The following is a 12715-nucleotide window of genomic DNA, read 5'->3' as shown; positions in this document are numbered from 1 at the left end:
GTGGGAGTGCAGAAGCTCTGGCCCCAGGGCTTTCAGATTCAAGCAAATTCAGGCTGACCCTGGCCTCTGATGGAGCGTGGATCCTTTAGCTTTAAACACTCTGTGTGTCTCTTGCCGGCCTGACCATGGCTCCCTGACCGCAGATGTGTCCTGTGGCTGACCCTCACCCAGTCCCTGTAGGAATGTAAAGCTGGGAGTCCTGAAATAAAGCCAGCCCACAGCTGCTCCACATCCAGGCTCAATCTGCCCCCTCCCTGGTATGTGTCTGAGCACTCACTTTAGGGGATGCGGCAGGTGCCTGGGCCGGAGTCTTCACCAGGTGTTACTGCTTACAGCATCCGCTGATCCTGACCCAATCCACTGCTACGTTGTAAGTCAGGAGCCGGGGAGAAGCGCAGATGGCCCTTTCCTTCTTCTGTGTTATGTTCTGTCTCTCCAATTTTTCTGTAGGCCACAACTTTCCTGTCAGATCCTTCCTGGGTCCCAGGACTCCACCCACTCCTTTTCTTTCCCCAGTTATGATTTTTCAGGGTCTGAATTCTGAATCTCAGAGAGGCTGCTCCCTCCTCCCCTGCCCACCATCTTCCCGGAAGTCGTCCTTTGTCTTAAAGTCCAGCTGTTAGCCCGCAGGTGCCATACGCCTATGATCCCAGCTATTCAGGAGGCTAAGGTAGTAGGAGTGTAAGTTTGAGACCAGCGTGGGTTACATAGTGAGACCCTGTTTTGAAACAAAAATTGAAAATACAAAAGGGGCTGGGGAAACAGCTCAGTGGCAGTGTGATTGGGGATGGCCCTGGGTTCCATCCCCAAACAGCAGGTCTAGTTCACTGTGATCATGCATGTAATAAATGTTTTAATTACGATTTTAAATATTTATTATATTGCATTGATAGGATTTCCTTTCCCAGAACTCTTATTTTTTTGAGACAGAGTCTTACTATGTAGCCTTGGCTGGCTTTGAGCTCTCAGAGATCCTCCTTCCTCAGCCTCCTAAATCCCGGAATTAGCAGCTTCAGAACTCCATTTTAATATATATCAGAACTTCTTCATCTGTATTCCCTATACATTATGTTCTCTCAGATTCTTTGTTTCTATCTGATGTGTCTTTCTCTTCTGTTTTTGTCACAATGCTTTGCATGGTGTGAGCTTGTTATTTCATCTAGTTTACTCTTTGTTTCTAAAATGATTATTGGACCAGGAGTGGTGACATACGCCATAATCCCAGCACTTGGGAGGCCAAGGCAGGATTTGAGTTCGAGGCCAGCCTGGACTAGCAAGACCTTGTTTCAAAAAAATAAAATAAAATAGCTTTTCTTCCTTTTTCCAGTACTTTTCTAAGTTCTATCAGTTCTTTATCCATCCTGTTGTCATTTAGCCAAGTTACTACTTGTCTTTTCTATTTCCGATTTCCGGACTTCTCTGTTCGCTTTAGCCAAACCGGTCTCACGAGGCTATCCTCAGTCTCTTTTCCTTTCTTCTACCGGTCTGTGTTTGCAGTCCGTAATGACCGTGTACCTTAAGTGGAGCCGGTGCACGGGTGGAACACAGCTGAGTTCATTTTCATCCCCTTCCCTCACTTCCCCCTCCTTCTCTCCGTCCCTTTTCCACTGGAGAAAGATCTGTCTCCCTACCTCCTACTATCTTTTATTTTGCTCTTTCTTTCTCTTTTGGTTTCTCATATAAGAGAAACCATGTGATATAGTCAATTCCTTCTCCCTTGTGGCCATTGTGGGGGTGTCCCTAGCTGCTGTCACCCGGTTACTCATTTGTACACTTTCTTTGGCGATGTCTGCACAGATTCCGTGGCGCATTTGTAAATAGATGTCTTTGTCGTGCTTTAGGTTGGCTGGTGGGGGCGCTCCTGTTCTGCTGCTCCTCCACGGCTGCTAGGCACAAGCCCTTGTCCCTCTGGGAGGATCTGAGAGGCTACTGCCGAGATCCCCGCAGGCATCACATGCGTTCCTCAGTGTCTGTCATCACCCACAAGTTGGCACCTGTGGGCCTCTGTTCCACCGTCCCTTGGTTGAGGGCTCAGGGTAGAGCAAGGTCCTCTTCTTTGAGGGTGGTCACTTCTTGGAGATTTCTAGGCCTGGAGCCCTTAGGACCTGGGAACCCCCATTTTCTCCCTCAGCTACTTCCACGTGGGTCCTGTGGGCTCCACCCTCATCTTCTGAGGCTTGGGGCCACCTTGAACCCCAACTTCATTGATGATGTGGTCAGTGAGTTTGGCTGTCCTCATTGCCCTATTTAAGGTTTTAAAACCTCCCCATCTTAATCTTTCCCCTACCCTCACCTACTTATGCCCTTAGTCTTCCTGTACTGAGGTGGGACTCAGCTAATCACATGCATGTGCCTGCCTTTCCCTTTTTTAACCAACTCACATAGCTTGGCAGGAAGTTGGCCCAGAGCCCTTCTGCTTCTGCTTTTCTCTGCTGCTGGCCATCTCCCAGGCTCATGGTAGGGTGAGGTCTCCCCTCTCTCCCTTTCCCTCCCTCTTCCCTCCCTCCCTCCTCCCTCCCTCCCCCTTCCCTCCCCCTTCCTCCCCCCTCTCTCCCATCCCTTCCTCCCTCCCTCCTTCTTTCCTTGCCTTCCCATTCATTAACTGACAGATACTTACCCAGAGCGCTCTGTGTAGCTGGACCTGTGCCTGCCCCCGTCTCCCACTGGGTCCTCATGTTCTCTGTCTCCTGGTGACACAGATGTGACTGCTGAGATTGCCCTGGGCCTTCTGCTCTGGGAGGCCTCAAGCCTGGGGCTCCTGTGGGCAGTGACCAGTGACCAGGGGCCTGGGAAGCCAGCAGAGATATGCTGCCATGCAGCAGGCCTACCTTAGTGTTTGTCCTCAACACACACACGTTTTGGTGATTCCTCACTTGGGGACCCAGGTTCTGCATGGCCAAGGCTCTGCCCACAAACTCTATGGACCTCGAGCAAAGGATGTCTGCTTCCAGCCACCATTTCTTCTGCAGTGCAATGCAAGGACTGGAGTAGCGCTGGGGCAGCAAGGTACCTGTGGAGGCCAGAAGTTAAGCATCACGGATTCGGTCATCAACCTCTGTCTCAGCTCTTCAGCTCTGCGCTTGTAGCTCTGGATGATGCTTGGGCGTGGCTCTGATCCAGTACACATGCATTTGGGGAAATAGGGATGCCTGTGGCCATGGTTTGCTGCCCCTGGACCAGATCTCCGGCCCAAAGCCCATCACTTCATGACGCTTTGTGACTCAGGAGGCTTCTGCTTGGCCCAGCCCCACAGGATCCTCTGTGGCTGATAAGGGCTGGGCCCACCTGGAGGCTGCACGGTCCTCCACCCCTTCCCCTCTCCCTCAGCTCCTCCTGCTGAAGCAGGACTGAAGGAGGGAAGAGCGTTGGGATCCAGCAACCTGGCAGGGCAGGCAGCTGGCTGGGGCAGGGGTGAGGTGGCCTGGGCCCTGAGACGTCACAGGTGAGAACTGTCTGCCTACCCAGGCACAGGGAGGTAAATAGGCAGGGACCAACAGAAGGAAGTGCAGGGCGGATGCTCATCACTTTCTGCAGGTCCCCTTCATACCAGCCGAGGGGTCTATGCCTATGTCTCAGCTCTTCCCATCCCAGGCAAAGGGGTGTAAAGTACACAGAAGTCTTCACGTGCCAGGGGCTGTGGAGTCCTGTAGGGCCCATCAGGGACACGTTAGGCGCCTCTGCCAGGCAGGGAGAGCACTGCGAGGGGCACCAGCTGCTCCCAGAGGGCCGCCAGCTGCTGAGATGGTCTGTGTGTGCAATAGCACACTGAGAGTGTCCTGTGCACACCTCCTGATGAAGGAAGCAGCTCCTGTGTGCCAGTGAGTCCCAGAGATCAGCCTGCCTCTGTGGAAAGAGAAGGCACACGTGGCTGGCTGAAAGGGGAGAAGCAGCAAGAGTGAGCATGGTGGGTGGGAATGAGAGGGGACAGTCGGGAGGCACAGTCACCCCTTGTGGATCAATGAGAGGAACAGAAGGGCGGGGGAGGGTGGGATCCCAGCGGAAGTGAACCTGTCCCACCGGCTCAGGAAAGAAACCTGTGCAATCCCTCTAGCGCCACCATCTGGTCTCATGCACACTTTGGGCACCCAGTGGAGGCTACAGGAGACAGTAACAAGGTACAGACTACAGGGGCAGCGGGTGATGGATGTCCGAAGAGGCTTCCTAAAAACCGCCTGCAGGACAACAGCTTTCACCTGGTTTTTTCGTTAAAGGGAGAGAAACACTGTTTAGCCTGTAGGAGTCTGCGCACTAACTGCTATTGTATGTTAGGGAATGACGTGGTATGCCCAGAGTAGCTGAATGTGCTGGGGGACATCCGGGCATCAGGAAACGTGGCAGGGAACCGGGTGGCCGCTTACTGTCTTAGCTCTCTTACTCCACAGTGTTGCTAATCGTCATTGCCACTTCCTTGCGTGCAGCGTGAGGGGCTGGGTGGCCGTGGGACAATGCTGATGTCCATGTCACCGACCCCCTCTTTTGTCTCGCAGCGCTGTTGGGAATTTCCAGGTGGATGACAAGACCAAAGCCCTCCTCAAGTACACGGGGGAGGTGACGTGGATCCCTCCAGCCATCTTCAAGAGCTCGTGCAAGATTGACGTGACCTACTTCCCATTTGATTACCAAAACTGCACCATGAAGTTCGGGTCCTGGTCCTACGACAAGGCTAAAATCGACCTGGTCCTGATCGGTTCCTCTATTAACCTCAAGGACTACTGGGAGAGTGGCGAATGGGCCATTATCAAGGCTCCGGGCTACAAGCACGACATCAAGTACAACTGCTGCGAGGAGATCTACACCGACATCACCTACTCCCTGTACATCCGGCGCCTGCCGCTCTTTTACACCATCAACCTCATCATCCCGTGCCTGCTCATCTCCTTCCTCACCGTGCTCGTCTTCTACCTGCCGTCCGACTGCGGCGAGAAGGTGACGCTCTGCATCTCGGTGCTGCTGTCGCTCACAGTCTTCCTGCTGGTCATCACCGAGACCATCCCGTCCACCTCGCTGGTCATCCCGCTCATCGGCGAGTACCTGCTCTTCACCATGATCTTCGTCACCCTATCCATCGTCATCACGGTCTTCGTGCTCAACGTGCACTACCGGACACCCACCACGCACACGATGCCCACGTGGGTGAAGACCGTCTTCCTGGACCTGCTGCCCAGGGTCATGTTCATGACCAGGCCGGCCGGTGGTGAGGGCCACATCACCAATCTGAGGCCGCTCTATGGCGCTGAGCTCTCAAACCTGAACTGCTTCAGCCAGGTGGAGTCCAAGGGCTGCAAGGAAGGCTACCCCTGCCAGGAGGGGACCTGCGGCTACTGCCACCACCGCAGGGTAAAGATCTCCAACTTCAGTGCCAACCTCACGAGGAGCTCCAGTTCTGAGTCTGTCGATGCAGTGCTGGCCCTCCCAGCTCTGTCACCAGAAATCAAAGAGGCCATCCAGAGTGTCAAGTACATTGCCGAAAACATGAAAGCACAGAATGAAGCCAAAGAGGTAAGATGTGGTCGCTATCTTATCCATTGTTCAGTCATCCAGCAAACATCCAGGGTTCTTATGTGGCAAGGCGTAGGGTGTGGGTTAGGAAATCAGGCTCTGGAGTCAGTGGCCCGTGTTCAGGTAGTCCTGTGTCCTGGGATGTGTAGGGACCTCACCTATAAAATGGGGCCACCACGCTTGGGAGTACTTGGTGCCCCTGTCTGCCCCAGTCTGGGCCCCTAGGACACCTGATGCTGAGAGCTCAGGTTTGGGACAGTGGCAAAAGGTAGAAGCTCTGTCTGGTGAGCGTTAACCCGCTGAGCTTCAACTTTTATTGTTGTTTTCTGTGTTTACGTGGAGAAAGCACCTGCGCCCTGGTGGACAGCTCACTGGATGTTCACGTCACGCGTGTCCTGTGTAGCTGTGACCCAGGCAGAGATGTGGACTGCTTCTCATGTCCCCGGAAGTTCTGCATGCTACTTCCCAGTCACCTCTCTGCCCTCAGTAACCACAGCCTGGCTTGTTTCATTGACTGAGCTGTCCTCCTCCTGAACTTCATGTGCATGGAATCACATGCTAGAAACTCTGTCCTTAATCCTTTCATTCAGTGCAGTATCTTTGAGGTCTGTCCTTGTTACTGTTTCTTTTGGGGATTTTTGTTTTGTTTTGGTTTGGTTTTTTGAGATGGTCTCGCTGTATAGTTCAGGCTGGCCTTGAACTCACTGTGCAGCCCAGGCTGGCCTCGAACTCACAGAGATCGTCCTGCTGCAGCCTTCCAAGTGCTGAGATTACAGGTGTTTGCCACCATGCCTAGTGAGAGCTATTTTCTATGTTTGTTGACCATATAGATATCTTCCTTTGTGAAATAGCTATTCACAATCTTTTTGCCTATTTTAAAAAATTGAATGAACTCAGTTACATTTTCTCTAAAAATCACATGCCAGAACTAATATCAAGTATGAAGATAGAAAGGTTTTACACAAAATGATACTATGTTGTCTTGGTTACTTTTCTCTCCTTGCTGAGACAAAATACCCAAAGCCCAAAATTAAGGAAGGAAGGGTTTATTTAGCTTACAATTTGTGGAGGTTTCAGTCCATACTCAGCTGGCTCCAAAGCAGAGTGGCACATGGCACAGAGCAATCATTCATGGCGGTGGAAGATAGCAAAAACAGCCGGAGTAAAAGGGGGAAACAGCAGCGGCAAGCAGCCTCTTTCCCTCCCTTACATTGTATGCAAACTACCTACCCAAGGGGCAGGTGTAGCACTCACTCCCAGCATTGCACTATGGATCAATCAAAAATCTAGAAGTCCGCCCATGACTGCATGAGGATTTGGGGGCACGTGCAGACACAAACACAAAATACATGTGTCGGCTGCTCTGTGACCCTCTCTGTACCCCAAAGTTACCAGGTCATACTCGATCCTTCTGAGTCTTTGCTTTACAATTAACTGGCTCTGCCGTAAGCTGCTGATTAGCAAAGAGCTAGTTCCTGAGCAACTTTAGTGCCTGCTCCATGGTGGGCAATTAATGTTCGTCACCACTGCCTGGTCCTCTTTGGCCAGCACCCAGGGCAGGAGGAGATGGGTCAGTCACCCTCACCCCACACCCGCCCTCAGTGCAACTCTGAAATCTGCAAGACCCCAGCTGCTCCCGGGGTTCAGCCAGGAAGTGGAGGTGTGATCAGCCTTGAGGCCTTTAGGTTGGATGGACGCTGTGGTCCGGCAGGGGATCGGTGACCTGTGGGTTCTCTTACTTGTCCAGTGGGGACAGCTTGTGCACAACCCTCCACCTTCCCCTCACCCAGGTCTGAAACACTTGTTTGTTAAGTAGCAATGATTTCACTAAAGGTTGAGAGCTAAGTGCCTCTACATAGTTTAGCCCTTCCGGATCATTAGGATTTATATTTATTATAAAAATGATTCTTTAGATACCATGCAGGGTGTTAGAGTTTCAGAAGAGGAGACATGGAGACAGACAAGTGAAAAGCCCACGATGAGAAGGGAAGTTGCAGGCACTGCGTGTGGTGGGGCGGTGGATCTGTGATATAGGAGGCGGTGCTTTGGAACAGCGGTGCCTGCTCAGGGCTCAGGAGAGTTGGGCCGGCAGGGGATCCTCCTACCAACCCCTCCCCCCCGCTAAGGTAACTGACTCACCCGCTGCTGTTCAGTGTGCAGAGACGCATCACTCTCCCTATGAGCTGCTCTCACCTAGCTGGGTCTGACTGTCCTTGGCTCCCAGGCACCTAGACTAAAGCCCAGGCTGTGTTCCCAGCACCTGCTCCTGAGGGTGCCACTGAGATAGAGAGGAAGACAGGGCCCACCCACCCCTCCCCCTGAGAGCCAGCAGGGGCTGTGACCATGGGCTGTTGCCCTGTACTCCATCCTTCGCCTTGCCGCCCCAGGGTGGCCTGGGACAACTCATCTGTCTTCCCCATACTCTTGGGACTACTTTGGTGACTGCCTTTTAAGCCGATACCAGTTCCTGACTCCCACCACTCTAGTCTCTCTGAAGATCAGCCAGGAAATTGCACTGGATAGGCTAGATATCAAGCAGGCCCTGGGGCGCATGGTTGACATCCCTGCTAGCCCCAAAACCCAAGTCTATAATCAACACAGCCAGCCCCTATCCAGGCTCCCAAAATGAAGGCAGAGTGACACATGCCTGAAATCCCAGCACTTTGGGAGGTGAGGCAGGAGGATGGAAAAGCTCAGTTGTGCCTGAGCACTTAGTCACTTTCCTGTCGCTGGACACAATACCTGACACCCACACCTTACAGGAGCAGAGATTTATTCTGGCTCACGCTTTCAGTTCATGGTCAGCATGGTAAACAGGGTACTGAGCTCTCGGAGCCGTACACTACAGGCTCATGGCCACTGGCTGCCGAAGCCCGGCGCCAGTGACGGAGCTGCATTTTGCTGATTTGCGATTTCCATCTGAATCGCCCTGCTTGGCAACCACTGCAGGCCTGCCCAGTGGCTGTCCCTTGTGCTAAATAAAATGTACGGGAGGCCATGGACTGGGCCTGGGCACCTGCACTGGGCCGGTGACTAAGTCAGTCAGTTTTATCACAGGAACTGAATGTTCCTAGGTTGCAGGAGGCCCTGTAGCCAATTAACTAATTAAATTGTAAACTGCTAACTAGTTAAGCTGTGACCAGTGGCCACAAGTGACTACAGCCCATGTAGCCAGGGGGTGATCAGCGGAGCCGCAGCCAAGGAGGTTTTCTGTGCTTCCCCCATTTCCCTGTAAAATCGTCAGCTCCTGTCCTCAATCGGCCTTGCGCTGGGAGCCATCTGGTTCAAAGGGGTTTTGTTTGTGTTGCTCAAATAAGCCCTGCTGGATTTCACTGTTGCGAGAATTTTCCCTCCTCAGACTGCACACACTGGGCCCTGAGGCAGGAGAGGGTCCACCCTGGCCTGTGTCTTCTGAAAGATGTCCCTGCTGGTCATCTGCCCAGGATTGCACTCGGTCTCACCCGTAAGGGGCTAATTAGTTCAGTTAGAGCTAGAATTGGATTACTAAGTTAGAAAACTATGTTGTTAGAGCTCCCCGTGGTGCCCTGGAAGTGGTTTCGTTGAGCAGTTTTGACAGAGGATCACCTGTGCTTATCTTGGTGGTGTGTACAAGTCTTCTGTGATCCTTTTTTAGGGGGAGGCGAGTGCCTGGGGATGGAACCCAAGGCCTTCACGCTGAGCTGCATCCCCAGTCCCCCCCCCCTTTTTTTTTTTTTTATTTTTTAAAACAGCATCTTGCTGAGTCAGTAACTTGCGCAGGCTGGGCTCAAACTTGTGAAGTTGCAGTCCTCCTGCCTCAGCCTCCCAGAATGCTGCGATTACAGGCAGGCAGGCACCAGAACACCTGGCTCAGCCATACTCTTAATTACTGTATTCTGAAGCCATTTGTCTTCTCTTTGGTGGACATATTCACTGACTCCAATCAGCCTGACTTTTGAGCAGTAACTTAGTCGTTATGCATCCTGCCATTACTGTTGTGCAGGGGTCACGTTGCTGCCATCATATGCCCACGTGCTCCAGTTACCTGTGTTTTCTTTCTTGGCCTCAGCTCTTAGCATATATTGAAAGCTTGAGTTAGCTCTGAACAGAACATGTGCAAGCCCTGTGTTCTGCATTTATCCTTCTGACAGCTCCTTGCTGACCACGCTGCGGGTCCTCTGACATTTCAGTACTGGCCTGGCCACCTGCTCTTCCTGCCCTCGGTCTTCCTCATGGCTGTCAGTCCCATGGGTGTTTCTGGAGCATTGGTTCTGCATTTTTGTGATGTACTTTTTTGTTTTTGCAATTTATTTTTAAAACTTAGTACGTGTTTGCAGTACATGCATTGTATAGTCATCTTGGGGAGTTGGGTTACGTACATGCACCAGCTTTTTTTTAATCCCCTTCCCCTCTTCCCCTGTTCATTCTTGTTGATATTGTTGATCCTAGGTCATGTTTGTGACATATAATGTCCACATTCATTGAGGTTATTAGGATCCTGTATGCAATTCATTTTTAAAGTGTCCAATGATCTTTATTGAACTTACTTAGCCTTCTCATATATTTTTTTAGGAGCTCCGATTTATTTTTCATCATATTTTAAGAGCATTGATGGGTAAACCTTCTGAGGCCCAGGAGGGTTAATTTATGTGCCTTCTCCTTTGAGTACACATGTATCCAAGTGTGAGGTACTGGGGACCGAACCCAGGGCTTTCCCACTGAGCTACATCCCGCTGTGTTTTGCTTCTTATTTTGAGACAGCATCTGGATAAGTCACTAAGTTGCCCTGACTGGACTCGAACTTGTGATCTTCCTGCATCAGCCTCCCAGAATGCCGAGGTTACATGCGTGTACCACCACATCACACACTAAAGGGGGCATTTAGCTGGCTAAAAATGCTAATGTAGGAGTTCTTTTCCTTAAGTAGTTAAAAAATAACATCCACGGGCATTGTCACTTTTGGAAAAGTTTTAGGTTAATCAGAGTGTTGTGTCTTTGGCATGCTGTCTAGAAGCCACTAGGGTTTTCTATTTGTAGAGAAATCCGGTGACATCAACAGGACGTGTCTGGCAGATGAGCGTCTCACCGAGTGGGCTTGGTGTTCCCGTGCACTGTTTCCCACTGGGGGCTCGTCTTTATCCATCCTGGGTTATTCCTGTACTGGTTCCTTCCCACTCCTTCCTTCTCATTTTCGGAGCTCCTGGTAGGCAGCCCCACCCATCCTGCCCCAAACTCCTCCTCCCAGGCCAGCAGCTGCCAACCCCAAACCCCCCTCTGCTCTCCTGAGTTCATCACAGTTTTTTCTATCATCTGCATGTGTTTCACACCTGTCGTTTCTCACACCTTTCATGTGGGGCTGTTCTCTAAAGGTTCTTGTTCCTCCTTCACATTTCCAGATTCTCCAACCTCTGAGGACAGTGTGTTAAAGTCCTTGGTCTATGTGCTCTGTGAATTTTATCAGCCAGGTGTGGTTGTGGGGCCACACAAGGCTGAGGTCACCTGGGGCCACATACTGGCTCGGTCATCCAGGTGCTGCCTCCTCTGCAGGCGGCCTTGTCTCTGCAGGGACCTCTGGCCTCTCCCAGCCCCTCCTGCCCAGACTGAAGCTCATTCTTGACTTAGGGGAGGGAGACCTTGGGCCCTGTGTCTCTGGCTGGAGTGGCAGGGAAAAGCACTCAGGCCAAAGCTCTCCCTGCGTTCCCTCCACAGAGACCCCTTAGGGGCTTTGGTCTCCAGTTCCTGAGCCACCAAGGCACTGTCCTCTCTTGCTTCTGTGTGGTCTCTAGTGTCTGGCTGGGCTTAGAGGCCAGGAGCTTGGGCCAGTTCACCTCTGTGCCCAGCACCCTCTACCTGACAGCATTAGTTCCCATGTTTGCAGAGGTGGCCACTGGCACTGTGTTTTATAGGCGGATGAGTTCATCTTGGCCCCTTGTGTATGTGTGTGCATGTGTAGTGCTTTGGACTGAACCCAGGGGTGCTCTACCACTGAGCTAAACCCCAAGCCCTTTTTACTTTTGTGACAGGATCTTACCGGCGTTAAACTCGCACTCCTCCTGCCTCAGCCTCCTAGGTAGCTGATGTTATAGGTGTGGGTCATTGTGCCAGGTCCCCCAGCTTTCTTCACTGGGCTAAACCTCGTGAGCTGCTATTGGAGGCAGTTCACACAGTGAGAGAACCTATTGATTTTTTAAATGACTTCTGTTTGGTAAGGACTCTGCTGAAACCATGCTGAGGCGCAGCCACCGCTCTCATTCCCATTTTACAGAAGACGACTTTGGGACTGAGGAAAGGAACTGACACCCATGTCAGCTGGGAGGGGGCAGAGCTGGGATTCTCATCAGTTTATTTCCAAGTCTCTGCTTTCCAGCGTGCACTTCCTGAGCCTTAGTCTGCAGAGGGTGGGCAGGAATCAGAGTCTATAGTAAGAGATTTGGGGTCCCAGGAGATCAAGTTAAGTAACAAAGCAAATAGGGCATGACAGTGCCTACTTTCCCCATGACTTCCTGGTGTCATTGAGAGGACACAGGTACACAGCTTCATAATGGTGAAATAAAATCCACGTCGCCCACAATTACATGCTGACTCTTTATTATGCGATTACTGCTCAGAATCAGTTGATTCATGGGTTTTTTTCTCTCTCTCTCAATTCAATTATGGTTTCTTTGCTTTCTCAATTGTCTGGGAGTTTAATTACCATATAATTCTCCTTCCTGTTTCAAGCCTAAATCAAAGCTGTATTATGTACAATTAGTCTTGCTCTTTTTATTGCCTTCTACCTCATTGTGGCGGTTATTTCTGGTGTTTGACCTGCTTAGTAACTTGGTCTTCTACAGTGCTCTGGCTTTGTGTTGAAGATGACACTTGGGCGTTTTGGAGAGTGGTGGGGAGGAAGGGGATGGTGCCTGTTGACAGGTGTGTTTCACTCTGAAACAGGTGTGAAAGGGAAATTACTACCTAAAACTAGGTAACAAGAAGAACTCTCAAACAATGGCAGATGATGGTGGGTTATATTCACCATTCCATCAAAGGGCCCAAATCCTTCCATAGAGATGTAAATAACTGGTTTTACCAACTTTACAAAATTGAAATTCAATTTAGAAAAAATAGGTTATCTGGCCAGCCTGGAGGTGCTCACTTGTAACCCCAGCACTTGGGAGGCTGAGGCAGGAGGATCACTGTGAGTTCGAGGCCACCTTGGGCTACAAAATGAGTTCAAGGCCAGCCTGAACTACACAGT

At 51.2% G+C, this 12715-nt stretch overlaps 1 protein-coding gene across 1 annotated transcript in view; it reads left to right on the top strand.

Annotated features, from left to right (window-relative positions):
• Chrna3 (cholinergic receptor, nicotinic, alpha 3 (neuronal)) overlaps positions 1-12715 on the top strand; it is a 31687-nt gene that overhangs the window by 18174 nt on the left and 798 nt on the right. The window contains exon 5 of the mRNA XM_005393455.2: positions 4488-5499. Coding sequence (XP_005393512.1) covers positions 4488-5499 — 1012 coding nt within the window. The remainder of the gene's footprint in view (positions 1-4487; positions 5500-12715) is intronic.

This window comes from Chinchilla lanigera, unplaced genomic scaffold, assembly GCF_000276665.1.
Source record: "Chinchilla lanigera isolate Chin_1 unplaced genomic scaffold, ChiLan1.0 scaffold00049, whole genome shotgun sequence".
Lineage (NCBI taxonomy): Eukaryota > Metazoa > Chordata > Mammalia > Rodentia > Chinchillidae > Chinchilla > Chinchilla lanigera.
This window is presented reverse-complemented; position numbering and strand designations above follow the sequence as displayed.